Source organism: Penicillium maclennaniae (genome assembly GCF_028827695.1).
Source record: "Penicillium maclennaniae strain IBT 15551 chromosome Unknown utg000002l:1.0-2354659.0:1.0-2356205.0, whole genome shotgun sequence".
Lineage (NCBI taxonomy): Eukaryota > Fungi > Ascomycota > Eurotiomycetes > Eurotiales > Aspergillaceae > Penicillium > Penicillium maclennaniae.
In genome coordinates this window covers 1,060,779-1,086,230 of record NW_026623214.1, presented here as the reverse complement: position 1 = coordinate 1,086,230, position 25,452 = coordinate 1,060,779, and the positions used below count along the sequence as shown (strand labels likewise).

Sequence of the window (25,452 nt, the reverse complement as noted above, 5' to 3'; positions counted from 1 at the left end):
AAAGTTCTACGAAATTTACAGCCCATCCAACCGAGCCTACGGAGTATAATCAATGATTGGTGCGACAACATCTCTCATGCTTCTTCTCAAAGTCAAAGTCGAAGACATGGAGAGCATCGGCTCAACTTTTATTGATAGGACTGTTCCACCAGTTCGGCACGGAGAGGGGATCCGCACTCCATGTCGACTCAATGCACAGATATAGTATTCGCGATCTAGTTGGCCTTCTTGCCGTTGATGCTGACGAGCTCGACATCGCTGTCGCGGGTTAGTTGTGTGTGGAAGTCTGTTGGACCTGGGGTGCTTACAAGACGAGGTCAGAGTTGGCGGGGATCAGGCCGGGGAAGCCGCTATGAGGAAATTAGTACTTGAAGCATGTCCCGGGAGCTCAATGTGTATAGAAGGGTGTCCGGGGTTCAATTTCGAAGGTTGGGAGGGTCTCGAGAGAGCTCGGATAGCTTGCGCTTGTTACGTACCGGGCACCGTAGCCGTAGTCGCTGGTAAAAAGGTTAGCATTGAGCGAGTCACTGATCACGATGATTGACTCACCTGCTGATAGTCAAGATGGCGCGCTCGCCCAGAGTCATCTTGGGGACACCCTCGTCCCAGCCTGTCCCATGCACGTTAACACTCAATCCTCGTGAGACACTTGTTTTGGTATCGTCGCTTTGAGCTTTCACGTACCCTTGATGAGACGGCCGACACCGATGGGAGTGGCCAGAGGGGAGCCACGGTCACGGGAGCTGTCGAACCTATTTGACAGAATGTGAGTGTCTTGCAAAACCCAGGATGGGAGGAGCCTTACTTGTTGCCCATGAAGTGGTTGTCGGCCTTGCTAGGGTCATACAGACAGCCAGTGTAGTGGAGAGCGACATTGTCACCCTCCTTGGGGAAGGTGACGCCGTCACCGGGGGTAAGAGTAGTCTTCTCGACGCCCATTTTGATCGATATATTCGGTATTGAGGGGATGGTAGTGATGAAAAAACGAGGGGCAGCTGTGATTTTATCCACTTTTCTTTCCGAGTGGGGTTTCCCGACGTAATGCACTTCCACCTTTTTCCTTTTACTGTACCCAATGGTTTACACTGATGATGATGGGTTACACTCTACGCCGATCCTAAGAGTCTGACCCCTGGTAAGGTGGCGAGGGGAGAAGACTGGGATCTTAATTGAACTCAGTTTGGGGAACTCCCCAGGACCCTGCTCTAGTGCTTTCGTGATGTAGGCGGGGGATAGCTCGAGGAGCTTCCTCAGCGGATTATCTGATCTGGTGTCCCCGTGGGTTTGTACATTTAATCAATTGGAATGGTCCTGTAGCTCATAGATCCACTACCGCGTGCTCCAGAACCCCCCCGCGATCAAGCCTTGCCCGTGGCTTCCGAGGTCTCACCCTGACGGAGGAGGGGTCTCCAGAGCTGTTGGACGTGATTTTCCGTAGACTATGCAGGTCAGAGGTAGATTGATTCGTCGGTGATGTCTTCACTTCAACTATATCGAATCAGGTCCGACTAATGAACGCGCTATTCAACCTTGAAGAATGCCATCTTCTTCACATCCTGCACAGAGATAGCAGCAATATGCGTGCGCGGGAACCGAGCGTCGGGCACTGTCCCCGATGGCTCCCCTACCTGCAGATAATGCAGAGTCTCAATACCAGCCACGTCCAAAAACTCCAGGACCTTGTGGAAGTTCAAGCTGATCTGATCCACGCCATGGCTATCATCCGATAGACAGAAGCGACCACCACGAGCCAGAAATTCCTGATCCAGTTGTATCAGTCCTGATTCATAACACAAAAAAAAAAAATAATTGTCCAAGAGCTTGGACTTGAACAGAAACATCAACATACCTTGCAAATCTCAGCCTTAGGATAAGGCTCACTCATGCCCTTCCTCAGCGCAGCCCCGTTAATCTCCAACATCCCACCATACCCCGCAATAAAGTCCAAATTCCTCAAGATCCGCGCCCAAACCCCCTCCCAAGTCTGGAAGCTTCTCTCCATATCATCACTCTTCAATCGAATGAGATCGAAATGCCCTACCACTAGCGGCTTAAGCTCCTGCAACATGTCAAGCTGCGCATCAAAGTAATCTTCGAAAAGACGCAGATCCGAACCACCCGCGAGGTCGCGCGCTTTCTCATACATTTCCCGATCGTAGTCAATCGGCACTGTGTGCATATGGTGCAAGCTGCCGATGAAGAACTCGAATGGGAAGCGGGACAGTGATCGGTCAATGAGAGTCTTGGACTCAGGCCGGATCCATTCGCATTCAAAGCCAATGATAATTTGGATTTGAGAGGCGTATTTGGTGCGGAGGCGGACGGCTTCTGCCCAGTAGTCTGCTTCATTGCTAAAATGCCACTCCTCTGTTTGGCCGGATTCGGTCTGATCGAGGTGGTCAGATTGGACATGGGGTTTGGGGGGGTTTGGGGGGTTTTGGAGCTACCTCTTCTGGATAGAAGTCTGCTTTGTGGCGTGGCATGTGCTCTGTTAGGCAGAAGACTTGCATCTTTTTGGAGATGGCGGCTTGGATCACATCTTCAAGAGAGTCTTTGGCATGGCCTGGGCAGAATTGCCCTGAATGGCTATGGTGGGAGAATGGCATCTTGTGTCTGAGTCACTGTCAGTGATGAACGCTAAACAGGTTTTGGGGACGAGACTGGAGGTGGAATCATGAGAGAGAGATCTTTAATGTGGGATGCGCAATCAATTGGACTTACCTTGCGTCTCAATGACTATGGTTGAGCGTTGGCGAGAGAATTGATGATCGAGGGGAAGATGGCGATAGAGCCCGATAAGGATTTGCGCTCTCAAAAGCTCCGAGGTGAGATTGATTTGAGCTCAGCATACGCTTACAGGTCTGCGTTCTACAATTCATTTGATTCATTGACTTCAAAAGTTAAGTCTGACTGGGTTGTTAATTTACATTAGGTATTAAGAGCTTCACCACACAATGAGTAGAGGAGCATCTCCACCTGTGGAACGCATCTACCCCATCTCAGAGATCCAGCTCTTTGAAGTAAAATCCATCCTGATCCTCATCAGGGCTTCTATCTACGTCTGCTCCTTCTCCAGACAACCATGTCCTATTCTGTCATTTTGTGCTTCTTTTCACATTTCTTCGCTCGTTTCGTCCTTCACTCGTCCGGATCTTTTGTTTTGTCTTCCGTCTCCGGCCATTTGCGCTTTCTACCCGTCTCATTGTCCTTCCCAGTCTTCTTTCCCTTCTTCTTCTTCTTCTTCTTCTTCTTCTTCTTCTTCTTCTTCTTCTTCTTCTTCTTCTTCTCATCGCTCTCTACCTTCCCCTTCAGCAGTTAATGTGAATGCAAATCCCCAGTCCACGCCATCACCGTAGCAAAAGCATACTCCCCATCATGCGAAATAGATAACCTCCCAACACTTCCCGGTTTCCCATCTCTCCCCTCAGGCCAATACACAATCTCCGGAATAGAACTCTTATCCTGCTTATTTCCAACACCCCCTTGCGCCCTAACAACAACATCTTTCCATCCAATCTCGGCCGCGCCTTCGGGCGCAGCTTTGCGCGCCGCTTCTTTCGCCGCGAACCGGCCAGCTAACCAGCGCGTCATTTCAGCTGTGACTGGTGGACTGACGGAAGTGCCGTGTGGTGCGAGGGTTTCTTTGAAGCGCGTTGTGAAGTCGGCTTGTTCTTGGGGATCGAGAATGCGTCGGGTGAAGCGCGTTAGGTAGTCGGCGCGGTTGAGGAGGCGGGATATTCGAGGAGTGTGGACTATGTCTGTGCCGATGCGGAGGGGGAGGGGAAATGGTAAGGGTTTCATTTTGGAATGAGGTTTGGACAGAGGAGGGGAGGAGGGAGGTTTTGAGAGTGAGGTTGGAGGTCAATTTTCTTTGGGCCTGGTCACGTTGCGCGGTATCGCACGTTCTAGCTAAGTGACTGCGGGGAAGGTCGTTGTAGCTTGCATGGACCGCGAGATGTGACTCGTTTATAAACTAGAGCCTTCAGTCTAATCCTCAGTCCCTTACTAATGCGCGCAACGGAGCTGGTATTCAGGACTTGAGCTCGTACTACGATGCTTCAGCGAAGCTCTACGAGCTACACGGAGACCTCATCAGCTTTCCTGTACTGTGACTGACAACATATCAGGTCATAGTCCAGGTAAGCTCGAAATCTCCAAATATACTGTGATGGGCCACGTAGAGCAATAAACAAAACTGCCCACGGCCCTCAGCACTCCGAGAGTCGATGCGCGCAGCTCCGAGAGGCCCTCCGGGACAACCCAACAATCAGACCAAAGTCAGAAGAAACACGAGATTCTCCTATGCAGCGTACACGCGTCTTATGTACAGATCCACAAATTTCACCACCGACTTCCGAAATCAGTCCGCCAGCTTCGTCGCCACGGAATCCAACAAATCTGGTGATCTTTTCGTGAAAGGGACAGAATAGAATGGTCGACTCAAATGCATCATGCTATTTCACGGTTCACCGGTCGATCCATCGATATAATCCGTTCGGGAAGGGAGTTTAGTGCTTCTCCGACTTCTTGTCGCCGTCGACCTCCTTCAGGAAATTTCTGTTGTTTGTTAGTTTTCAACGCCCCTGACGCGGATTCGAATGATTCCTTCGCTTCATTTGTCACGATAGATCGGATCGAATCAATTCGGTACTTCATCTGGGGTCACGTACTGGATGAAATCACCCTCTTCCTTGGAAGAAGCATTGATCGGGGGACCAGCGGCAGTCTTGGTCTTGGAGCCACCGCTCAAGGCGAGGTAGGAGCCGGCGAACATGGAGCCGAGGACAGCCATGGAGAGCTAGATCAATGGGGAAAGGTCCGGTCAGTTTCCTGGGTTCATGTGTAGCTGGGACGTAAAAAGGGATGGCTGAGGGAGCGCGGCCGGTGGTTCCGGGATCGATCGGGCACTTACGACGTGGGAGCCGACCTTCTTGCCGGCGATCTGGTAGTAGACGACCATCTTGAGGGAGTGGGATGTAAGAAGGGCTGGAGGTCAAAAGCGATGTGGAAGCGGAATCCTCAGGCTCGAAGTGAGGACGAAGTCGGCTCAAAGACCGCCTTTCCTGATCAGGCTAGTCCATATAGTGGATGACTCAGCTGTCAGTCTGATCAGGTGATCTTCCGAGTTGGTCCGAATCATGTGACCCGTTCGGGAAAGTCATCACGCGCGTCGGGAACGAGGAAGGCGCATACATAGGTTCTATTTGTGGAATTTGAACTGAAATAGAGGCTGAAAGAGACATGAAGTGACCCGGTCCATTCATCTTAGAAAAGCTTCAGTAGACACCGTAGTTGCGCTGGATGCCCTGACCCGGTTGCCTGGACGCCCAAACTGAACCTCGGGGAAGTAATGTATTCCATGGACTGTATACCCCGGCTATGCACTATGTCGGCTACCCTGCACGGGTTTCAATTCAGTCTTAATAAGTGCCTGGCCTTGGCCCGATCTTATGGTTTCTGCCTTTCTGACCTTTTGACCTCTCGTCCTGTTCAACCTAGGGCTTTCTGCATTGCTGCATTTTCCTCCCTTGCTTTGCATTTCAGCGAGCTCTCATTCTGACATCCCTCGGTCCTTTCTTTACTGAATTTGTACCCTTTTTTTTTTTTCTAAACGACTACACGCTCACACGCTCACACGATCACGAACACGATGGTCTGGGGGGGTTCGTCAGAAAGACACTCCCACTCCTTCCCCACCTGTGGACCAGCCTGTGACGCGAGAGAGGCTCCCCACAAAGCTGCAACAGCTAGTCGACCAAGATGAAGACTTCTATGACGACCTCTACTCTCCCTAGTACGTGCGCGATATATAATCTCCAAACCCCCGCACCAAGCTCTGACACTTTCCCACTTTCCTAATGTCCCAAACTCCCCAATGCGCTGGGAAATCCGGAGCAAGACTTAGAATCAACTCTCGTTTCCCGCACAGCCCGAGCTCCACTTCCCGGCGCATTATCTATCCAATGACGTACACTGCGAAACCAGCAGCATCATGACTTATAAAGAGTCACCAAGAAATCGTGAAGCCCAAACTACAGACTAACTATGTCTTCCGAATCCAGCTCCGTCGACTCAACCGACACCAATTACCGTTACGCCGCCTACGCCAACCGCGTCCGCACAATTCTCCTCTCCGCGCACCGCTATGTCGCCTACACTTCCGACATAGGCGAATCCTTCCGCCCAGTCGCCCACCCCTGGCTCGTCCGCTCCGCCTACGGAATCTCCTGGGCCTATCTGATCGGCGACGTAAGCCATGAAGGTTACAAAGCGTACCTGCGCAACCGGCGCGCGCTCGTGCCGCCCGGCGAGACGTACAAGGATGCCAGCGAGCTTCCGCAAGACCAGATCATTCGCGGCATGGCGACGGGGAATATCGCAGGTCCGCTGGACGTGAGCGGGGAGGGCGAAAAAGAGCAGGAGCTTGCGCCGTGGTCTACGACGGAAATCTCGCTAGCAGAAGATTATCGGATGGTTATGGCCAAGCGCGCCGTGTTCCAAGGAATTGCCAGTATGGGATTGCCAGCTCTCACCATTCATAGTGTGGTTAAGTATTCCGGGAGGATGGTGAAGGGGGCGAAGACCACGCTTGTACGGACTTGGTTGCCGATCGGGGTATGTTTTCCTCTCGCTTGCGCTTGCGTTTTGCGTTTTGCATTTGCATCTGTGGTCTGGGTGGTGATGAGAATGCTAACAATAGAATTAGCTCGGTCTCGCGGTCGTCCCGTCATTGCCTTATCTTTTTGATCATCCCGTTGAAGAAGCTGTCGACTGGGCATTCGGCACGGCACTGCGGATCTATGGCGGCGAAGACGCCGTTCGTCCTCTACCCCCGCCATGCCCACCACCATCCTGACGGTCAAGCTACCACGGCCTCGGTAGCTCAGCTGTCCTGGGAAGAGTACAAGATTGAGCGTGAAAAGGCGCGTGAGATCAGACAGCAGGCAGATGGATCGTCTATTTTCGAGTTGGTTGGGGAGCTTGTCTGGCTCAGGTAAAGACAAGAAAGATTAAGATAAAATGGGTTCTGATTTGATGTGATACGTCTGGGGACATCTCCTGTCTCGGGGGTTTTTTTTTTTTTCGTGGTGGTTATATCGATATCTCCCCTGTCCCTTCTTGTATTTATATATTATCTTCCCTCTCTCGATTTATCTATAATCATTGTCTTCTACTTCACATTTCCAGAACTCGTTCCTATTGAGTACGGACGCTAATGTCCATGTTACATTTGATCATGTTATTTCAGATGCGCAATTCCTTAAGAATCGATTGCATTCTGTATAACAAAAAACGAGATTGCAAGAGTGACTTGGTGTAGATTTGACGTTCACCCGAGTAGCCATGGTCATTGTATGTATCCCTTCCAAGGTTGCCGACGGGCCGTGAAGATAACCATGGAACCAAGCAGAGCCTCTCGCGAGATAGAACCCTACTATGCATCTATGCAATAGCAAAAATCTTCATCTACATCTACAAATACAGTAAAACAAACAGGAAATCTACACCTCTCATTCACTCAATGATGACTACTCGCCGCGGCTCCGGGCACACTTCTGTACAATAAAAGACACACGGACCAAAAAAAAAAAAATACAAAGACAGATAGAGAGTTATTGAACGATTGAACCATGGGAGGCAGTTCAAGTTCCAGGCTCAGTTTCAGACAAGGAAAAAGGAAATCGGGAAAGGGGCATAGCATCGGCTCATCAAGGATCCAGGCCACCCAAACCATTAGGGACGTGCAAAGGTCGAAAAATAAGGTGTGACCAGTAATAAAGGTTAAGATTTTCAGATGGCAAAGGTAGGAATTAAGAGTCGTTCTCATTCAGTGATCACAATGCCGTAGAAAAAAAAAGCAAGAAAGGTAATTGAAACAAAAGGGGGAATATTCCAAAAAGAAAAAAGACGAGATCCAAAAGACAAAGATGTGTCGCTTGGAGAGGTCGAGAAGGAAAATTGGAGGGGTTGAAATGGCCAGGCAATGTTAATGTATGTGATATTGACATAGTTCCATTCAAGGTGATGAAATGAACAATGAAGGGAAGATTTTGTGCAGTCTCCACCTGCGAGAATGAGCCGGGTTGGGGACAGATAGGATAGCGATGTTCCCAACTGTCAATGGCATTCCAGGCTGAGGAGGAGGTAGAAGAGCGTTTTCTATCAAGTTAAAGTCGAGTCTAGTTCCAGCCCAGAGAGTTCTCGGCCATAACCGGGGCGCTGATCATCTGCGAGCGTTGGCTGGAGGCACGGCCACCGGCGCCGAAGATGGAGCCAGCGTTGGAGCCTTGGCTCATTTGGTCGACGGTTGAGGGGGTGCGCTGATGCAGCTGCTTTCTCTTGCGGTAACGACGGGCGACCCAGAACATACCGGCACCGTAGGCGGCGGCACCGGCCACAACGCCCACACCGATGCCAACGGAGCTGGCCTTGGTGCTGGAGCTGGAGGCGGAACCGTCGCTTCCATTGTCAGAGTTGCCACCATCAGTGTTGTCGTCAGTGCTGCCGGGGCTGCCGGTGGCTGAGCTGCCAGTGTCGGTAGGGTAGTTGCCAGTGAACTCAATGGGAATTGAGGGATCGATCATGGCCATGATGGTCTGGACAGCCTCGTTGTCAGAATTATAAAGGGCAGAGTTCGGGTTAAGCTTCATTGTCTTCAGCGCCTCCATCTTAGAACGAGGGAAGTAGAAAATAGCCAAGGTGGCGTTGTAACCAGTTGACTGCCATGAGTAGTAAGGCTCAAGGGCGAACATGGTCTCGTCGGCATTGGGCATGGCGTTCTTCAGAGCCATAGGAATGTACTCGAAGATCTGAGATGAAGACAGCGGAGTAGTAGCGACGAATGACCAAGGAAGATGTTTATCGAATCCAAGCTGGAGCAATATCGAGTCTGAGGGAGCTTCGCTGACACTGGTCGAGGGAGTGATCGATCCAGGAAGCTCGGTCGGTACAGCTGTCTCCGGAGTGTTGGTGCCGGTGCTGGTAGACTCAGAGGGCGTGTTAGTGGGCATAACGAGAATACTGGATGGCATCCAGTCATTGGTGTTGCTTGAAACCTGCTGCGTGGCGGTCTGGGTTGCCGTAACCTCGGTCGAGCTGGTTGTCGTAACGGGAACGACAACAACAGGGGTGGAAGCAGATGTGGCGGGTTTGGTGCTCTCGTGGGCACTTCCAGTGGGGGTAGGGATGGCTCCAGAGCCAGAGACAGTGCTAGATGCGATGCCAGAACCAGAGCCCCCCGAGTTGTGAGGAGTAGGCATAGTGCCCACACTGTTGGTGGCAGAGCCGGAGCCGGAGCCGGAGCCGATTCCAGCACCAGCAGTGGGAGTGCCAGTGAGGGCAGTCGACTTGACTGGGCTGCTAGCGGGAGCCACGGGGGTGGGGATCAAACCAATGCCTGTGCTGCTAGTCTCGGTGCTAGGAACAAGTCCGCCAAGTCCGACACTGGAAGCGAGGGAGGCCAGAGGGTCTGAGGAAGCAGTACCAGTAGCAATTGCAGTAGCAGTGGCCAAAGCAGTGGTTGACGCCGGTACACTAACGGGAATGGCCGACACGCCGTTGGAAGCAGTAGCAATGGGGAAAGCGGAGGTGGAGGAGCCACCAAGGCCGAGGTCACTGATGAGACCGCCGAGCACATTACCGGAAGAAGCAGTCGAAGTCTCGGAAGCGGATGCAGAGGTGATAGAGGCCGTCTTAGACACCAGAGCGGTGGAGTCTTTGGTCGAAGTGGTGTTTGAGCCACCGCCCAAAAGAGTGTCAACACCGCTACCAACGGTCTTCAAAACACTACCAAGATCACCAACAAGTCCAGCATCAGTGGTTGTCGTGGGAGACGCGGTAGTAGAGGCAGTCGCGATCGAGGCTGAGCTAGAACCCTTGATGATGGCCGCATCAGCTGAGGCTGCGCCAGTTGAGATTGCGTCGGATGAGGCTGGGTCACTTGAAACTGCGTCAGAAGAAGTAGAAGTGGGCGTGGCCGCAACACCGACGCTACTCAAGGCACTTCCCACGCCGCCCACAACGCTGCCGAGAGTATCACCGACACTTCCAAGGAGGCTTCCGTCAGTGGATGCAGCCGAGGCGGCAGTGGTGGTCTTGCTGGCCGAGGAACCGGTGTTGGCCGTGGAGTCGGTGCTAGCTGAGGTGGTGTCAACCTTTTTGGTGGAAGCGTCATCGGTCGTCGTAGCAGCTGAGGCAATTGAATCGGGCTTCTCGGACGTCGTCGACGTGGTGACCATGTCAGTCGGCTGGGCGGTGCGGGTGGTCGTGGTCAGGGTGTGACGGTGGCCATCAGCATCAATTGAAACCACCACGACCACTTCCTTTCCAGAGTCCGAAGACGAAGCTGCTGTGGAGGTTGCAGCAGGCTCCGAAGAAGTGGTCGTCCCACCCAGAAGGTTGTCAGCGCTACTGAGGAGCGAGTCGAGCGGGTTGGTGTCGACTTCGGGGTCGGGATGGGTGTAATTGCGCACAACGCGCTTCACCTCGCGAGGGAAATAGTAACGGGGGCGTTCCACATGAGTGCCATCCTCGGCTGCGACGAGCTGCAGGCCTCCAATGGCCAAGGCCGTGAGGAGTGACAAAGATCCGGGGCGCATGTTGATCGATCCTATGCTGGATATTCAAACGGCGTCCGAATGGGGTTGAGGGAACAGTACACGCGTAATGGATTTTGTCTGGCGACACCTCGTGTATAATCGCGATTGCGCTTAATAAATTGGCGATATCAAAATCCCCAAGTGCAAGAAATGCGGGATACTTCGAGCTATTGGGACGCAGTCGCAACAGCACGTAGACCGGGCGTCTAGGCAACGGAGGGTGAAACAGGCGAAACGAGCACGATAAACGAATGGAAGGGGTCGACAGAGAGTGAAACGACCCGAATGGAAAAGCGAATGTGGTTCTGTAAGGGAGTGACAGCCTTGAGGCAGAAAGTGGCAGGGCAACGAGTCGATGAAAAAGAACGAGACGAAAGGTGACCGGTAAGGGGGTGAAATTGACAAGGACCCAGGTCAACCCGTAAATCGTCGACGACGCAGCATACAAGGAGAGAAAGGAGTGAATAAAGGTGAATGAAGTGTGAGGATACTGTTAGGGGGGGGCCAAAGGGGAAATGGAAAATGGGGGCGGTGGAACACGTGTGGAACGCCCGCCTGTAAATTACGGTAAATTATCTACTTCGTTGCCGTCCCTTGTTGTCACCTCTCCGTATTGACACGCACTTTCCTGTCCTCTGTGTTTGTCTTTGCTTTGCTGGTCCCTGGTACTGTCATGGTAGTGTTGTCACAGATCCCAGTTTGATTTCATTCCTCAGGCGAGCTATTCGCGTGGTAGAATGAGCTAAATAGCGATGTTACGGAGTTTGAGCCCCCTTCTCCCACCTCGATCTCCCAATTTAGGTACCGCTGCGGACGGCTCCCCTAGCCCGCGACGCAGGTACTAGCGGCCATGCAGGAATCCGAAATGGACTTAGATGCGTCTTCCCACCGTGAACCCCCGGTGATTGCCTTCTGTACGACGAGACAACCAACTCAGATCCCGATCGACAGTGCCGAACTATCGATCAAAGTTTGTTCAGGTCTGTGGGTAATGTACGCACCAGTGAAGCAAACGAGCAAGATAAGGGAAGAGCATGGGAGAGTCTGGATTTTCAGTCCATTTCTCCTGAACCCAAGACGGGGAGAGCCGCAGGATCAGTCCTCGGGGGCTCAACACCGAGTGCACATCACAATCAGCGGACAGCAGAAAGGTTCAGGCCGTCCGTAGCCCAGACCGCCGGCGTCGTCGTGGTGGAGCCGCGACTACTTGCGCGTTCCTGGTCGTGGCTCGAGGGGCGGAGAAGTGCGTGGGCAAAGGCGGGCACACTGACCATGGTCCTTCCCGAGCCTGCGCAATACCACCATATTTCACGGGGATTTCGCCAGCCTGCGCGGGCCCGCTAGCCTACTCACGGTCTTAGTGGCTTAATCTGCGGCGCCAGTCTCGCTCGCCTGGCTTCTTCGGGCAAGCGATCAACAACAAGATCCTATCAGCGTAGCTTTGTGCTGAGCGCTCGGTTTTGCCTTCACTTTCTCTGGGGCCGTCCCCTCGCCCTACGCAGAGTGGTGTTGGTCTCAGCGTTGGGTTATTCGGAGCGGGCTCAGCCATCACCTTACTGCTCTGGTACGTCGTATTCCTGCAGAGCTTGATGACGAGCAATCGGATGAAGCAATTCCGCTCTGTATCCATGGTGAGTCCTGTCTCAGAAAGAAGAGGGCTTAGACCAGGATGCAGTAGTAGAGAGGATGGATCACGGATCACAAACTATTGACCAGCTGGTCCTTGTACACTGCACGGATCTACAGTGCAAAATTACCGACCTTCTATTCTGCCGGTACCACGTGTAAGTCTAGTGACAGCTGATCAGAATGAAGGGGCAACTGGTACGCCTTCCCCTCTTTCCCTCTCCTCGTCATTATAACATTCCTGTGTTTAACATTGTTGTGGGGGTCCTATGACAAGATCTCGCGATTTCGTGCGGCATGGTCTGCAATGCGCGGTCTGCACATGCTTCCGCACCTGTTACATTGCGCAATTTGGTACATGATTCCCCTCATGCCCGTGACATAGTGAACATTGGCGTTGAGCTCAAGCTCGGTCCTGTCCATGATTGAGTCGTCGGGAACCCTGGTCAGGAAATAGGGTACTTCGGAACCCATCGAAGTCAGCACGAAGAAAGCGAAGGTAGCAGAAAGAAGAAGGGGTAGCCCTGCGAAAGCCCCGTGATTAGATTTAGCATATTCCAGGACTGTTAGCTCCATTCTTTGTTTCGTGCGACAATGGCGCCACTAGGCCGACAAAATTCAAGCTAGGCTGAGCTCTAACACGCCAGAACTATCCTGGATTATGCTACCGAGTTAGCAGGGGCAACCTCACCAAGTAAATGTAGAGAACCCAACCGGCGAAATGAACTCTTCAAAGAAACAATAATACAGGATCATCAGCGGGACCACGGACGAGGCACCGCGCTAGACCTGTTCCTGATCTGTGTGAGATATCGGCTCCACCTGAGCCCGTGGGTTTCCCCCGTTGTGTCATCCGCCATTTTGCATCAAATCACGTGACTATGTTCTGGCCTGCGCAAAAAGGTGGACAGGTGGAGATTGCCGTGGTCTGGACCGTCTGCATCTGCCCTGGCAAAGAACGTCAACCACCTGTTGCATGTGGAGGCTCTCCAGGGTTCCCACGTCCTGTGGTCGGACCCATAATTGCACGTCATGGCTGGCCTGTCTGATTCTGGTTCTGGTCTAACACGAGTTGGGGTGGCTGGACCGTTTAGCCCCGGTGGTCGATTCTAGGCCGTTGAAGGGTTTGTCGGTTCTATCAGATCTTACGTGTCTCAGCCCTATATGGATGTTGCGCCCGTGGGTCCGATCATTGCCATGATGCTGGGTTTCCACAGGTAGAAAAGACGCCGCTGTAGAAACGTCACCGGGACACGACGTTACATGTGCATCGACACACAGGTCCCTCCAGACGTGCTAATCTTTTGCCAGTATTCCAACATGATATGCGATATTCGCTGGTCCCAGGGAATTCATGTCCGCACAATTAGACCAACAAAATCTCGTGGGTGGGCCCGGTCTTCTGAATTTTGATTCATCATATGCAAACATATTAAGCCGAAACAAGAATTAAATACGAGCGGTTCTTGGGGTTTTGCGACCGAGACTGACCCTAACAGAGGTGACTGATGGGAATAGCTTGGGGAAAAAAAATAAAAAGCGTCAGGTGTAGACAGGTTGACAGAAGGAAGCTGAAGAGTTAAAGTAGTGAGGCCTCTTTCGCGTGTCGTCTTGGAGAGACTGCAAAACGGTCCAAGCACCTCTGCCTTACCTCACAATACATCATAAGGTTTACGCTCGTTTCCCCAACTTGATCTGGCCTGCGAAGATATTTAAGCACATTTGATGCTGGCCTGAAGTCAGTGCGTCGTAGCTTCATCGGTTTCAGAATCGGGATTTACAGATACAGAACATCCGTGCGGTGCGGTATTTTTTAGGAGAAAAATGGTATCACTTGGAATATATCCCTGGTCAGAAAATGCTCGAGTCCGAGGAAGCGTACTTGCGGCGAACTCATTTCCAGGCGGTTTTGAACCCGACTAGTAGGGCAGGCTGTAGTTATACTTCCTGGTATAATGTTTCATTTTCTTCCAAATCTGCATAAAATTATGTTCCTCTCGGTGTATCTGCTCACTACTTTGTCTCCTTCTCTATATCAGCAGCCCACAGTGCCGCGCCAACAGTGTTCGTAAAGGAAAATGCCATAGAGGCAAATGGGATCATTTCGAGGACGAAGGATGTGATACCAAGTCTACCAGTAAGTCAGCATGAGCCCATGAGTTTGAGGATAGAACAGGACACTCACCCAGTATACGCGCCCCGATGCTTTGTTACCCACGCCTCCTGTTGCTCGGAATTCCAACCCTTGAGCTGGAAGTATCGTGCATGAAGCATTGGCCCAGCTCGCTTCCCTTGCACAGCAATATAAAGAATGGTTCCAACCACGGGAATCAGGTTCAAAGGCAGGTAGATCAATGAACGTAGCAGCACCTGTGGCTTCAGTCGCGCAAAAGGTCGACTCAACATCTTTCCCAACCTCGCCGCGGCAGTCCTACCTCCAGCTCGGGGCTTGATCTGGCGCCCTTGTGCGAGTAGAGGCTCCTGATCGCGAGCGAGGAGGGTACCGTCGAAGGTGTCGAGGAGTGCATCTTCGAGAAGGAAGGAGCGCGAGAGGAGGTTTGTGATCGCAGAACTTTCGCTAAGCACGAGGAAGGCAGCGGATATCGCAGCCAGTGGCCCACTGGTAAAGGCCATGATGGCCATCTGCGGTACGTAGGTGAAGAAGAACATGGCTGTCGTGACGCCTAGCCCTGAGACTGATGGTTCGCCCAGCGCGGGAAACAAATGGACCCCAAAGATCTTTATGGGTTGCGAAGAAGATGATGCCCTGATCAATACCGCAATTTGAGGTCAGTTATGGCTTTAAACCTCGTTCTCATGGAGCGGCGACTTACCTTGAACGGGTACAGGTACGCGCCGGATTTGACAACATCCTGGGAGGCCGCACGGACACTGTTGGCCTCGGCAAGGACCGCTTCCTTCAGTTTGTCTGACATGGCGAGAGAAATGAGCCTTGAACGAAGGAAGATGAGGTTGTGAGCAACATTGGAAGAGATGTCGTCGATGCGGGAAGTTCCAAGGGACGGAAACACTGACGTCATGACGTAATTGGGTTTAGATCCCGGATCTTCTTGATTCGAGTCTAAAAGACTGTCTTTATCTAACAAGACAAATGTTGATATTCAATATGACACTTCCACATGCCTTATGCGTCTGTCGCCTTCAGATAAGGTGAGAGTATATTCTTAGATGCGCTTAAACACTTTAGTCTTGTCACGCGTATCTTGCAAGAGCACAGAAATTATATACCCTTTACTTTCTATTCTATGGAGGTCAGACTGGCGGTCTGCGATCATCGTTGCGCCAGAAGGACGCAGTGCGACTTCGAGCGAGGTGAGCTGTGCGGGGCTTAGTGGCCTTCAGCCTCATCCAGGGGCGGGAGAGTCCTGATCAAGAAAATGATTGGACAATATACATCCAGCGAAATGAATGACTTGTCAGGTGCGTGCTCTAAGGTGGCTATGCCGAACAACACACCGGGATTGAGCGAGTGTGAGTACTCTGTAGATGAATACTCTGTAAAGGCGAATTCTACGAACACTCGACTCAGCAGTACCAGTGCACCAATTCTTTCGAACGTGTGTTCCTCTATTACAATATCAAAATATTAAAATTATATATTCTAGAATGACTTGATGCGACCGTGAAGTCCGAGACAGGCCTCACTTCAGTACAAAGAATCGCCGGCGCTAAGTGTTGTGCACAGCCATGCTGCATTAGCGCTGCTGAATCGCTCGTATTACATTACACGACTAATATTAAAGAGGGCGGGGGTCTCGACGCAATTCTCAGAGTCCCCGTTGAAAACAACTTTTGATCCCCCATGCCTCAAAAGAGCAGTTTAAATCGGCACTCTACTGTATCTGTTCGTCAATGGTGTGAAAGTATGTTCTCTCAGCGAGTTCGGCTTGCAAAGTACCCTCTTCAGGATGTTGCTGACAGTGCAGACCATGATTGGCAACAACACGATGCACCTCTCGAAGACTTCCAGACAGGTAATGCATCATGCCTACCACCGATGATCTCAAAAGATACTCAGGTCTTTATCATGTGCGTGGATAACTTCAAAACCTCGATATGTCAATAGTAATAGTGGAAGCTAATTTCATCCAGAGCTGTAAACGAGAAGCATACTAGCGCGAATGTGCAATTTAAAAATTGGTTGGTGAACCATTTTTGTATGCCGCATCTATGGTGGTCCAACTATATCGACAATGCGAACGGGTATTTTGGTTGCGAGGCAACTCACAATGAAGACACAATGACTGGATTTAGTAAGTCGGCTCGGGAATGTGCCCGAATAAAGAACATGCTCTAAATTTGCTAGATACCTGGGCCTACTTCGAAACCAAGCATCTGGCCAAGGATTTGACCTACTCCTGGTCAAAGATCAAGATATTCACACGATGGTTACCCTCGACTAACCAAACGGGAATTATACTGTTTGACACGTCCGAAGATATGTTGAAATCGAACTTTCACCCCGACCCCGACCGAATGAATGACCCCTTCTGGGTGTACACTCGTATCTTGGAAGATGTTGCCCGTCTAGACGAGGCCACAGTATGGGACATCCGAAACCACGTCCGAGAGCTGGAAAAAGTGAAATTGCAATCAGGTCAAAAGCCACAGCCCGATTATCGACGCTTGCACGATATCGCTCGACATGCGATCCATGTGACCGAAGCTCTCGAAGTGACGGTTCAGAATATTGACCAAATTGGAAGACAACACGAGATCTTTGTTGATTCCTGGAAGAATAGCAGGGCGACAGCAGCTCACCAAGAAGTTTCCCGAAGGCTAGCATTCTTCAAAAGCTACATTGACAGCGCACGGCAACGCTCAATCTCGAACGAGAAAAGACTGCAAAATGAAATTCAGCTAGCATTTAATGTCGTTGCTCAGCATGATGCAGGTATTACTGTTGAAATCAGCCGTGCTGCTCGTTCAGACAGCGCAACTATGAAGACTCTTGCCTTTGTCACACTCACATTTCTACCTCCCACTTTCATCTGTGCACTCTTCAGCATGTCATTCTTTCATTACGACAGTGGTGAGGGTTGGGCTGTCTCGAACCAAATCTGGATATATTGGGTGATTGCTGTTCCGACTACGATTGCAACTGCTTTGGTGTGGAATTACTGGCCAACGCTCTTTTCGAGTACCTCAGAGAGTCTTCATAATGTGGAGGCAACTCAATCCCTCCCTAAGTAAAATGAGGCGGGGGTTGTTTCCACTTGAAAGATATTACTCCTGGTACATTTTCACCTTGTATTTGGAGACTTGGTTTCAGGACACATTAAAGTCAGTGGAAAATGCTACATTCAATTTTTCTTTAAATGCATGTTTAGCAACCACGGAAAATTTAGCTAGCCTTCACCTCTCCATAGTCTAATCAATGTCCTGAAATTCCATCTCCAATGGCTTGTCACGCAAGTACCACCCCCGCAAACATCGCAGGCTCCTCTACATGCCCATTGTGTCTGATATGACGATGCATCACGGCGCGACGTCCATTCTCACGTCGGCCAACGAAGGCTTCAAGAAGCCCTTTGGAGCTGCTCTGACGATCCTTTAATAACCAAGTATCATTCGACGCACTTGCGACCGCCAAGAGGCGCACATGAATCCCGCCGATCTCCCTCAGTTGAATGATCCTCTTCGTCACCTCCTCAATCATCGCGTAGGATGCTTCACCATTCTGCCAAGCTGCCACCTCCGCCTTCGGATCCGTAGCATCGTTAGCCAGATGTACCAGAAGGAAGACGCTTGGTGGCAAAAGCGGAGCGATCATGCGAGGTGGTCGGAAAACATTGTATCCCGACGCAACGACTTGCTGTCACTTGTTATCGTCAGTCGATTCCGCGATGAGCTTGATTTGGACATCCAGCACGAATCGCTCTTCCTGGAGTGTCCTACAGTGGCCGATTTGGAACAATTCTTGGTTGGAGGCTCTGTTGCCGGTGATGTTGCAACCGCCTTGCCTGAGCTTCCTGTTCCTGCCGTGGCTGAGACCTTTGAGAAAAAAGTCATTACTGAGCATCCAGTATTGGATCCAGTTGCACTCGCAGTGCGAAGGGACGCTGTCACCGAGTATGTGGAGAAATACACCGCTGGATTTATTGCCCCCCACGCCCTTGCCGTCGGCCATTGCACCGGATACCAACGAGAAAGTCGTGCTTGTGACTGGAGCTTCCGGCAGCTTGGGCGAACACCTGGTTTATCTCCTCGCCCAACTTCCAGACGTGAAGACGGTTGTCTGCCTGAACCGTGAGAACCGCGACGAGCCCTATACCCGCCAGCTGAAAGCCATGCGCGGGAAGGGCATTCGATTCCCTGAAGCCCTCAAGCCGAAGCTGGTTGTCCTGCAGAGCGACAGCTCTAAGCCTCTGCTCGGGCTTGCGAAGAGCCAATACGACAGCCTTGTCGGATCGGTCACTCATTTGATCCACAATGCCTGGCCGATGAGTGCGAAGAGGGCCTTAGTTGGATTTGAGCCACAGTTCCAGGTTGTTCGCAACCTCATCGACTTTGCCTCTGCTGTCAGCTCCGTGTGACCAGAGTCTTTCAAGTTCAGTTTCTAGATGGTAATCCTCGATCGGCGTGGTTGGCCACTACGGCCTCGGCAACGGGCAGGACAAGACCATAGTCCCCAAACAAAGCGTCGACATCGACAGCGTCCTTACAAACGGCTATGGAGAAGCCAAGTGGGGCTGCGAGAGGATGCTTGATAAGACCATGCAGAAGCACCCAAAACGATTCCGCGCCATGGTGGTCCGCCTGGGCCAGATTGCCACATCCAAGACTAGCGGGTACGTACTGGAACCTGATGGAGCACTTTGGTTTCCTGATCAAGTCGTCGCAGACACTCAATGCATTGCCCGACGTCCTCGGTACCGTGTACTGGACTCCAGTGAATGATATTGCGGGTACCCTGTCCGATCTGCTTTTGGCGGATAATACCCCATATCCGGTATATCACATCGAGAATCCAGTCGGCCAGCCATGGAAAGAGACAAATACCATATTGGCCGACGCCTTGGGCATCAAGAACTTAATTTCCTTCGAGGAGTGGGTGGAACGCGTGAAGGTGGCGCCGCAACGCAACAATCCCACAGCCTCACTGCTAGACTTCCTCGATAGCAACTACCTTCGCATGTCATGTGGGGGGCTTGGCTTGGATGTGAAGCATACCCTTGAACACTCCAAACCTCTTCAGGCTGTTGGGCCGGTGAGTGAGGAGGTGATCAGGAAGTATATCCATATTTGGAAGGAAATTCGCTTTTTGAACTGAGTCCTGAGATCGAAGAGAATTTATCAAATGGAGGTTCCTTTTCGTTTGTTTTCGTCTTATGTTAAATTGGCAGATAGGATTTTGTGCTTTTATGACCATTCTTACTCTTTTACTTCAACAGAGAGTAACTCTGCAGCGATATTTAATCCAGGGAATTGGTAGTATATTCGTAAATACAATTTTAGCTCAAGGATTCAATGCATTTTCAATTGCCCAGTGCTCTGCATCAAATCGTACAAACTTGCATAATCAAAATCCAGTTTCCCTCTTCTGCACTGAAAAAGAAAGGAAAAGGCTAGCAAGTTTACCAATTGTATCATACCAGCTCAAGCATTGCCAAAATTTGAGGTCCTTCTAAAAACACTCCTGCACCATAACATTTCCGATCTTCGCACCAGCTGGTGATTTCAATGAGACCGGATTCTCCAAAACGATGCCCTCAAGAAGCGTCACACGCTGCACTACCCGACGTACCATGTCCGCGATCTTCATCTACACTTCCGTCGACCGCGGGATATCATGGCCACCACCATGGTCATACTCGACCCGATCATCATAAAACTCCGCGAGCTGGATAGCGGCCGGCCACCTTGGGTCCTTGGACCCATAGACGTGCACCGTGGGAATCCTGATGCGCGCACTAGCGGGGAATTGCGTGAAATCCAAACTGAACACGTCGCTGCGGGCTGGCCTGTTCTTAGGATCGTGCACCAGGGCGTCCGGCCCATCCCACAGGCTGACTCCGCGCTTAATGATCTTGAGGTTGGCCGCGAGCTCAGCCAAGCGGCCGGCCCTTTCGTTCATTATGGCGCCCGTGAATCGGTTTATTTCATGTGTTACGTACTGAAACCGGCAGCCCCATGTCTTCGAGTGCCGGGAGAGGCACGCCCTCGCAGATAAAGATGGCTGCGAGGAAGGGGGGGCAATTCGCTGGAGGAATTGTCGGGGTTCAGAGCGGCCTCGAGGGAGCGGTAGAGGACCGTCGTCGAGGCCAGCGAGCAGCCTTGAGAGAAATAGCAGACGGCGTCATAGGGACCGTTTTGACGGGCATAGTCTGCAACCCAGCGGTGTGCAGCCCGGATTTCCCCTGGCGTTGACTGTCGCCACCACGTATAGGTCGGGGTTTGGTAGATGGCTCACCCCGAATCCCTGCTCACGTCGATCGAAGGACGAAGACAGAAGCCCACGACTTCAAATTTGTATCACCTGATTCTAGTCCATTGCTGGAAAGCTGCGAACCCGACTACAACGTTATCGTGCAATACTATACTACTCAACTCCTCAACAATCACCTTCATTGATAGACAATATGGGTGTCAGGCAAACTCAACAAGCGACCCCAACAGCTTCACAAGTGCTTCTGTCACCTGAAACGCCTGGATATGTCCATGTAGAGGGCCTCACCCAAGAAAGCGCAAAGCTCGTGTCAGAGCCGCTCACGCAAAACCACGTTCTGTACAAAACCTGATGGAAAGATACCCTGCATAGTAGGTTGGCCTCCACGGGCGATCCAGGGTTTTGCTGCTCATAACTACCCAGATCACCTTGTCCACCATCATCTAGCCATGTGGGCGCTCGGAGCGACACCGGCTGAGATCCAGGATATGTGGGACTACAATGCGCGCTATCAAGACTCCATGAATGGCGGAGACTCCTCCGCAAACTCGTCAGACCTTCGTCTGAAAGACCCTGCCACCTTTAAAAAAATGCCTGGGCATTGACGACTACTACCCGGACTTCCTGCATTTCCTCGAAGATGAAATCAACGTGAAGGGAATGGAGGCGGTCGTCAAAGAGTATCTTCTTCAAGGCGAGGAGCGGGCCAATGATATCCTGGGTCGCATGTTTGCCGGTTCGACTATCCTCATCATCTATAGATCTAGACCAAGACCGAGATTTCGCTGACCAGCATTCTTCCCTTCAGATCTAGTTCACCCCATCATCCATCTGGGCTGCGGAATCGAGTTCCAGCAATCGAGTCTGGTCGCCGAAGCACTGGCCGGCGCCTGCGTTCACGAGAACTGGCCCAAGACGTTTCTCCTCCAAACCGAAGAATACGTACATGCCCACCCTGACGGGCCCCCCCCAATCCATGTTGCAGGTCCTGGAAAGTCTGCGCGAGAACCCTGACATCGCCGCCGGCACGAAGGAGACCGACCCGTTCAACAAAATCCCCGATGGGTTCCTGAAGCGCGTCACCCCGGCGCAGCTCGTACCCTACCTCGCCCGCTTCCAGGTCAAGCCGGAGCCAGCGGACCTGCGGCGGAAGATGTCCGACATAATGCATACCACCGCGTACATGATCGCGGCCGCCCAGCGGCCCGGCAAACACGCCGCCATGGACTTTGTCACGTTGCACGCTGTCACGCTGGCGGTATTTTTCCCCGCCATCCTCGCCCAGTCCTGGCTCTCCGACGCCGAGAAGGCGCGCCTGCTCGAGGCCACGGTGCGCGTGGATACAGTAATGTACGCTGGCACCGGGTGTCCCCCACTGTATGCGGATCGAGTGGTGAACTATGTGCCGCGACACTCAACCGATGGGTGGCCGGAGTTATTCCATCGGGCAAATGTCTATCGTGACGAGGGTCACGCAGTCAAACTCCTCCGCTCTATGTACGCGCTCGAGCAGCTGGACCTGGCACCAGATTTCCCGATCGCCAAGCATGATTTCTTCCAGATCGCACATATGAGCATGGACTCAATCGAGCGAGCGGTGGACCAAGCCGAGGGGAATCACGTATCAGAGGAGGTGGCCGCTGGGGTGGTCAAATGGGTGGGGCAGGGAGGGGACATGGTCGTTGCGAATATGACGCGATAGGTGTTTTATGGTGGTTTGCCGAATGCCTGGCGACATGTCCCTGATGTGAAGTAGAGTAGTGCAGAAACAAGTAGTGCAAAAGCTTCAATTTGGTACATCCTGTATATCAATGGACATGTGTATACTCAAAACCAACTGAGTGAGGCTAATACCGATCACAACTTACGTTTCCATTCATGCGACCAATCTTCCTCACTTTTGTTGAGTGGAAAACCCTTGTACCAGACTATCAAAACGCTTGATCAGCTAATTGACACAACTCCAGCCGCAGCCCCAATAGTCCCATGTCGCGTACCGCTCCGGGTGTTGGTACGCGTATATCCCAACATCTCTTTTGAAGCTATATATCTCTATTTATATTGTACAGTTGCCAGCGGTAATTCAACAGGTGGGAACTACGAGGCGTATCTGGAATTGAGGCCCACTCTGCAGCCCGGGTAGGTGTTGAAAGCACGCTTAGAAGTGCCATCTTCCTAGCCTTGCGCACGCTTGAATGATGATTTTAACTTACCACTACTTAAGAGAACACCTCAATCCCCTGATATAATCTTATGCACTACTAGTTGCGACTCATAACCTTGTAAGGCTTTCCTTGGCTAAGATAGAAGCCTGTCTTTACTCTCATGTTTTCCAAGAACATCAAGCTCTCATTCCCGGCGCTTGTCCAGACCAATGTAAGGCACCATACGATTTGCGGATGTACTAGGTGGAGAGCGGGCCCAGCTGAACTAAAAATCACGCCCAATCCCCAAACACCCTTGAGGCCCGGTCTCCACCGCGCTCGATAGCGTTCGACAGGGGACCCACGTCCTCAAGACAAAGCCAGAAGCCCGAGCATGCGGAGATAAGAAATATCCCGAGACATGATGCTTGATGCACCAGGGACATCCTCGCAGGGACGCTGTCCGTCCGCGGGAATTCTGGAGGATCCTAAAGGACCTGGCTCCCTCATCTCGACACCAACCTCTCGATGAATACCCTCATCCACTGCCGGGGTATAGCGACTATTCATCTTCTTCATCACCAGCACCATGCCGTTCTCAAGACAATCCACCGCAGCACCCCAACGCCTGGTCTACACGCAGGACAATTACCGCTGGACCGAAGTCGACACCTACAGCATGGCGCATGCGCATCCAGCATCGTGACCCAACACGCAAGCCCTCCAAGAGACCCTGGCCACATCAGACGCCAGCGCACTACCCCGGTAGGCGCTCTCCGCGCCGCAGGCCAAGTTCCTCGCTCTGCACATCCGGACAGCAGGGATGACACACGCGCTCGAGGTCGGCACCCTCGGCGGGTACGCCGCGATCTGGATGGCGAGCGAGAACCCGCAGCTACACGTCACGAACATTGAGCACAATGCGCACCATGCAGCGGTGGCACAGCGGAACATCGCGCAGGCGGGGTTGGCGGCGCGGATCGAGGTGATCCAGGGTGCTGCGCTGGACGTGCTCCCGCGGCTGCGGGAGGTGCAGATAGGCGACCGGCCGCGGTTCGTATTTGTGCTTGACACAAGGTGAATAATTGGGTTTATTTCCAGGTGGCGCGGGATATGGTGTCGCCGCATGCTGTGATTTGTGTGGATAACGTGGTTCGGGACGGGGAGTTGGTGGATGGCGATGATGCGGATCCGTCAGTAAGAGGGTCGCGGGAGGTCGTTGAGAAGGTAGGCACCATGTCCGGCGATGACTCGGTGGTGATGCAAATGGTGGGTGAGAGTATGATGGGTGGTTGTGGGCGGTCGTCAACGATTCATAGTTATGGCATGGTTTGTACGCTTATTTTACTCGGTGGCTTGCTTCTTGGTACTAGTTCATGGAGAGGAATGGATATCTGAAGAATTAAAACACACAGTGTGGCGCATGATGCGGATTATCGCCATTGCAGTGTGCCTTTTTTGTGTAAGAACTCCACAATAGAAGTTTTCTTAGAATCAAGAGTTGGGTTGATACCAGCGGTGTTTCCAGCTTAATCTACAGATATTGGAAGCGTATATCTGGCGCATTAAACTTTCGAGAGTAACATTCTGCTACTTTGTATGCCTATGTGATTAAAAAGAGAGGCATCGCATCAAATGGTCCCGCAATTAATTAAGGCTTACTAGCCTAAGCTTGACTCAAAAAGTCTTCCGCGGCTCTTGTAGTGTGAAAACAAATGATTCCAATCATTTGATATAGCTTAGGCATTAATGGAGATAGCCAACAAAATTCTGGCTAACCCAATCCTTGATTTCGCATCGGCGTGCTCGGACAGAAAATAATCTCGAACAATTAGTGGCCAATGTAGGCAATGCTCATTTTCGACTACTTGTCTCGGAAGCTCAGTTCGACTCCAACTCGGCCTTGAGGACAAGCGGAGATGGAGATGAACCACGGCAAGGCATGGATAGCGTGGTAAGTTTTTCCATCATGCCGGTGTAAATTGACCAAAGCAGCTTTCTGGAAAGTCAAAATAAATTTCATCTATAGGGACGTTGTTGTTAATTCGGAATCAGTGTTCTTCAGCACTCGAACGAGCGAGCCTCAGGTTAAAATGAAGACCTGGCACAACATCTCATCGCTGCGTGGTCTAGCAAGAGCGATTTGAATATTTTCTATAGTCTCCCATTGAAAATTTCTACTCAGGTTCTCTCCGGAATTTATAAGTCCTACGACAGCTCCTCGGCTCCATTACCGTGATCAGTAAGAGACGTGTTACGGTTGCCTCCGCTAGGATCTCATCCGGTGCTGATGGCGCCTCAAATTCTGGTACTTGGTGCATCCCTGCAAGGAAGACCTCCAAAAATTACTGGAGACTGGAAGAGCCGGTGTGTTTGATTATAGTCAATAATGACCCACGCCGTCGATACTGCTACCAGACTAGTAATTACCAATGACGAGCTCATCGGCTGTGTCGAAGAGGTCAAGTATGGAATGATCAAGACTATGTATCACAACTATTCCGTAAATCTGCATCGAGCATGGCTATCAAGACACCGTGCTATTGCAATTTTCTATCGGCCCGCGACTTCGGCTCTTCATCCGTTCTACGCAGATTTATGATTATATGAATTTAGCAAAACTAAGTTATGATACATACGACCATAGGGTGTGGAAAACAGGGCTTCCCGTCCG

The 25,452-nt window shown here is 51.6% G+C and overlaps 13 protein-coding genes across 13 annotated transcripts; 5 read left to right on the top strand and 8 right to left on the bottom strand.

Moving 5' to 3' along the window:
• Nucleotides 1-215: 215 nt before the first annotated feature.
• On the bottom strand, nt 216-939 carry N7477_001630 (FKBP-type peptidyl-prolyl cis-trans isomerase; the record flags this gene model as incomplete). The annotated part of the gene is made up of 6 exons (XM_056963293.1): nt 216-258; nt 309-350; nt 477-497; nt 550-610; nt 685-752; nt 806-939. 6 exons carry the CDS (start codon nt 937-939, stop codon nt 216-218), a joined length of 369 nt encoding a protein of 122 aa, XP_056826212.1.
• Nucleotides 940-1,520: 581 nt separating this feature from the next.
• Nucleotides 1,521-2,606, bottom strand: N7477_001629 (histidinol-phosphatase; the record flags this gene model as incomplete). The annotated part of the gene is made up of 3 exons (XM_056963292.1): nt 1,521-1,760; nt 1,850-2,386; nt 2,448-2,606. 3 exons carry the CDS (start codon nt 2,604-2,606, stop codon nt 1,521-1,523), a joined length of 936 nt encoding a protein of 311 aa, XP_056826211.1.
• Nucleotides 2,607-3,138: 532 nt separating this feature from the next.
• Nucleotides 3,139-3,801, bottom strand: N7477_001628 (Phosphopantetheinyl transferase PptB; the record flags this gene model as incomplete). Its single annotated transcript, XM_056963291.1, has 2 exons — nt 3,139-3,296; nt 3,480-3,801. 2 exons carry the CDS (start codon nt 3,799-3,801, stop codon nt 3,139-3,141), a joined length of 480 nt encoding a protein of 159 aa, XP_056826210.1.
• A 707-nt stretch (nt 3,802-4,508) lies between these two features.
• N7477_001627 (ATP19 family protein) lies at nt 4,509-4,960 on the bottom strand (the record flags this gene model as incomplete). Its single annotated transcript, XM_056963290.1, has 3 exons — nt 4,509-4,557; nt 4,671-4,798; nt 4,913-4,960. 3 exons carry the CDS (start codon nt 4,958-4,960, stop codon nt 4,509-4,511), a joined length of 225 nt encoding a protein of 74 aa, XP_056826209.1.
• A 1,085-nt stretch (nt 4,961-6,045) lies between these two features.
• N7477_001626 (uncharacterized protein) lies at nt 6,046-6,998 on the top strand (the record flags this gene model as incomplete). Its single annotated transcript, XM_056963289.1, has 3 exons — nt 6,046-6,615; nt 6,707-6,821; nt 6,883-6,998. 3 exons carry the CDS (start codon nt 6,046-6,048, stop codon nt 6,996-6,998), a joined length of 801 nt encoding a protein of 266 aa, XP_056826208.1.
• A 1,182-nt stretch (nt 6,999-8,180) lies between these two features.
• N7477_001625 (putative mucin family signaling protein Msb2) lies at nt 8,181-10,598 on the bottom strand (the record flags this gene model as incomplete). The annotated part of the gene is made up of 1 exon (XM_056963288.1): nt 8,181-10,598. One exon carries the CDS (start codon nt 10,596-10,598, stop codon nt 8,181-8,183), a length of 2,418 nt encoding a protein of 805 aa, XP_056826207.1.
• A 3,639-nt stretch (nt 10,599-14,237) lies between these two features.
• On the bottom strand, nt 14,238-15,160 carry N7477_001624 (EI24 domain-containing protein; the record flags this gene model as incomplete). The annotated part of the gene is made up of 4 exons (XM_056963287.1): nt 14,238-14,355; nt 14,410-14,896; nt 14,955-14,991; nt 15,059-15,160. 4 exons carry the CDS (start codon nt 15,158-15,160, stop codon nt 14,238-14,240), a joined length of 744 nt encoding a protein of 247 aa, XP_056826206.1.
• A 950-nt stretch (nt 15,161-16,110) lies between these two features.
• Nucleotides 16,111-17,438, top strand: N7477_001623 (uncharacterized protein; the record flags this gene model as incomplete). Its single annotated transcript, XM_056963286.1, has 3 exons — nt 16,111-16,274; nt 16,338-16,498; nt 16,552-17,438. The coding sequence occupies 3 exons, from the start codon at nt 16,111-16,113 to the stop codon at nt 17,436-17,438; spliced, it is 1,212 nt and encodes a 403-aa protein (XP_056826205.1).
• Nucleotides 17,439-17,847: 409 nt separating this feature from the next.
• On the top strand, nt 17,848-19,518 carry N7477_001622 (Acyl transferase/acyl hydrolase/lysophospholipase; the record flags this gene model as incomplete). Its single annotated transcript, XM_056963285.1, has 4 exons — nt 17,848-18,317; nt 18,427-18,775; nt 18,861-19,040; nt 19,090-19,518. The coding sequence occupies 4 exons, from the start codon at nt 17,848-17,850 to the stop codon at nt 19,516-19,518; spliced, it is 1,428 nt and encodes a 475-aa protein (XP_056826204.1).
• Nucleotides 19,519-20,010: 492 nt separating this feature from the next.
• Nucleotides 20,011-20,322, bottom strand: N7477_001621 (ef-hand calcium-binding domain protein; the record flags this gene model as incomplete). The annotated part of the gene is made up of 1 exon (XM_056963284.1): nt 20,011-20,322. The coding sequence occupies one exon, from the start codon at nt 20,320-20,322 to the stop codon at nt 20,011-20,013; it is 312 nt and encodes a 103-aa protein (XP_056826203.1).
• Nucleotides 20,323-21,083: 761 nt separating this feature from the next.
• Nucleotides 21,084-22,336, top strand: N7477_001620 (questin oxidase family protein; the record flags this gene model as incomplete). The annotated part of the gene is made up of 4 exons (XM_056963283.1): nt 21,084-21,195; nt 21,275-21,370; nt 21,428-21,576; nt 21,620-22,336. The coding sequence occupies 4 exons, from the start codon at nt 21,084-21,086 to the stop codon at nt 22,334-22,336; spliced, it is 1,074 nt and encodes a 357-aa protein (XP_056826202.1).
• Nucleotides 22,337-23,147: 811 nt separating this feature from the next.
• On the bottom strand, nt 23,148-23,459 carry N7477_001619 (uncharacterized protein; the record flags this gene model as incomplete). The annotated part of the gene is made up of 2 exons (XM_056963282.1): nt 23,148-23,406; nt 23,455-23,459. The coding sequence occupies 2 exons, from the start codon at nt 23,457-23,459 to the stop codon at nt 23,148-23,150; spliced, it is 264 nt and encodes an 87-aa protein (XP_056826201.1).
• A 142-nt stretch (nt 23,460-23,601) lies between these two features.
• N7477_001618 (O-methyltransferase) lies at nt 23,602-23,859 on the top strand (the record flags this gene model as incomplete). Its single annotated transcript, XM_056963281.1, has 1 exon — nt 23,602-23,859. One exon carries the CDS (start codon nt 23,602-23,604, stop codon nt 23,857-23,859), a length of 258 nt encoding a protein of 85 aa, XP_056826200.1.
• Nucleotides 23,860-25,452: the final 1,593 nt, after the last annotated feature.